This window comes from Lactuca serriola, chromosome 3, assembly GCF_051521515.1.
Source record: "Lactuca serriola cultivar US96UC23 chromosome 3, Lser_US96UC23_V15, whole genome shotgun sequence".
Lineage (NCBI taxonomy): Eukaryota > Viridiplantae > Streptophyta > Magnoliopsida > Asterales > Asteraceae > Lactuca > Lactuca serriola.
The window spans coordinates 66,800,563-66,802,875 of record NC_136410.1 but is presented as its reverse complement, the minus strand read 5'-3'; the positions used below and the strand labels follow the sequence as shown (position 1 = coordinate 66,802,875).

Here is a 2,313-nt window from a genome sequence, read left to right as displayed (position 1 = left end):
ATATACCCTTATGTGGGAGACACATGAGAATGTTAACAACAATAACTTAATAAAAGTTAAGTTGGGGGACCAATTCTACGTACAATTATGCTAAAAAGACCATAAATCCAAAAAAAATAAGGTTTGGACTGAAATCTCAAAAAAAAAAAATTCCATAAGAACCATTTTTTGCAATTTTGTACAAATTTTTTATTAATCTTTTTAATCTTTATCCTTAAATCAATTCCAAACTTTAAAGGGCAAGTAATACAAAAAACACACCAAATTCGTTTTTATCAATGAACTTACGATTCTTAATTACAAATAGTTTTCAATTATAATTTTGTTGCCAAAATAAATATATTTTAGCCATCTCACCCACCCATCACCCAACACACTTTTTGTATTATTTATAGAGAGAAAGCGATTGAGAGGGAGAGGGAAAGCTATCCACACTACTCCAATTTAATCTCTCTACAAACACACAAACGTAATTAATAAATTCTAGACTCATCTGTGTGTGTGGGTTTTGATTCATCTTCTCCTTTCTACTCATTTCAGTTCTGCAGCTTAATCCTGAATTTTTCTATGGAGAAATGATTTATTAGCGATCTGAAGCACAAATCTTCTACCTATCGGAAATGGGTCGTTTTCGATTTTGCAGTCGGTCGTTAAACGTCGCCATTGTCGCCCTTTTCTTGTTATCCTTCCCGTTTATGTGCTTCGGGATTCGTTATTTTCCTGCGAATGGAGAGATGGAGGTTCATTCGGGATCTGATGTTCTGTTTGGATACACTGAAGCGCCGGAATACCGAAACGGCGTAGGCTGCTCACGCGATAGCATTCACGTCGCAATGACGATCGACTTGGAGTACTTACGTGGCTCAATAGCCGCCGTACACTCCGTCCTCCGTCACGCTTCTTGTCCGGAAAACGTGTTTTTCCATTTCATCGCGGCGGAGTTCGACCCGGCGAGTCCAAGGGATTTGACCCGACTTGTCAGATCTACTTTCCCTTCGCTTAACTTCAAGGTGTATATCTTCCGTGAAGACACAGTCATAAATCTGATCTCGTCTTCGATCCGGATCGCACTCGAGAACCCGTTGAACTACGCCCGAAACTATCTCGGCGATATCCTCGACCCGTATGTAGATCGCGTCATTTACCTCGATTCCGACGTCGTTATCGTCGACGACATTCAGAAGCTCTGGAACATCACCTTGCAGAAGAACAGGATCATCGGAGCACCGGAGTATTGCCATACAAACTTCACCAAGTACTTCACCGATAGCTTCTGGTCCGACCCGATGATGTCCCGGGTATTCGGGTCGAGAAAACCCTGTTACTTCAACACCGGCGTAATGGTAATGGACATGGAAAAATGGCGAAAAGGGAATTACCGGAAAAGGATCGAGAACTGGATGGAACTCCAAAGAAAGAAACGAATCTATGAATTGGGTTCTTTGCCGCCGTTCTTACTGGTTTTCGGCGGCAACATTGAGCCGATCCACCACCGGTGGAACCAACACGGCCTCGGCGGAGATAATGTGAAAGGAAGCTGCCGGTCGCTACATTCCGGTCCGGTGAGCTTGTTGCATTGGAGTGGTAAAGGGAAACCGTGGGTGAGACTGGATGAGAAGAGACCGTGTCCGTTGGATCATCTGTGGGAGCCGTACGATCTTTACAAACGTAATCATCACCGTCATCAATCAGCCGTTGGATCTTTCAATTTCGTTGGGTATTCCAATTATTTCATTTAATTTCATTAAAATTAAATAAAAATTGGAACAAAAAAACTTTTTTGTGTAACTTTATTAAGATTTTAATTTCTAGGGTACATCGTGATTCAGAGATTCTTTGACAGCTGTGTACAGAAATTGTAGGAGTTTTTTTATTTGATTGGTTGGATGGGTTACAAGGGCAATTTGGTAATGTATATTACAAGGGAAGATTGAGATTGAGATATGTTTCTTTAATTTCTTTTGCTTATAGGTATAATTATCTAGTAGTATCCGATTGAAAGACTATTTCATTGGGATTTTCAATTTTGTGATAAAAAAGGAAACTTTAAAATTCAATTTGGTTTAAATGTTTCTTAATTTGGTTGGTTTGGATTTTGGATCAGTATAATCATTTATAATCTTTAATTGAATTATATTTTTCATCTTAAACTTAATGTAAAAGAATTAATGAATGATGTCTTTGGCAAAACTAAAGGTAGCAAGTAGTTGGTAGCTATACCGTGTTGTTATTTTAACAACACGAGATAATTATTAGATTTGAAACGTTTTGTTGAAACGAAAAACTATAAGCTTGTAGTGTTAAACGATAAGT

At 38.7% G+C, this 2,313-nt stretch overlaps 1 protein-coding gene across 1 annotated transcript; it reads left to right on the top strand.

The window, feature by feature from the left end:
* The first annotated feature begins 394 nt into the window (after nucleotides 1-394).
* LOC145092522 (putative galacturonosyltransferase-like 9) lies at nucleotides 395-1,955 on the top strand. The gene is made up of 2 exons (XM_079030467.1): nucleotides 395-1,717; nucleotides 1,813-1,955. The coding sequence occupies exons 1-2, from the start codon at nucleotides 621-623 to the stop codon at nucleotides 1,838-1,840; spliced, it is 1,125 nt and encodes a 374-aa protein (XP_078886593.1). The 5' UTR covers nucleotides 395-620; the 3' UTR covers nucleotides 1,841-1,955.
* Nucleotides 1,956-2,313: the final 358 nt, after the last annotated feature.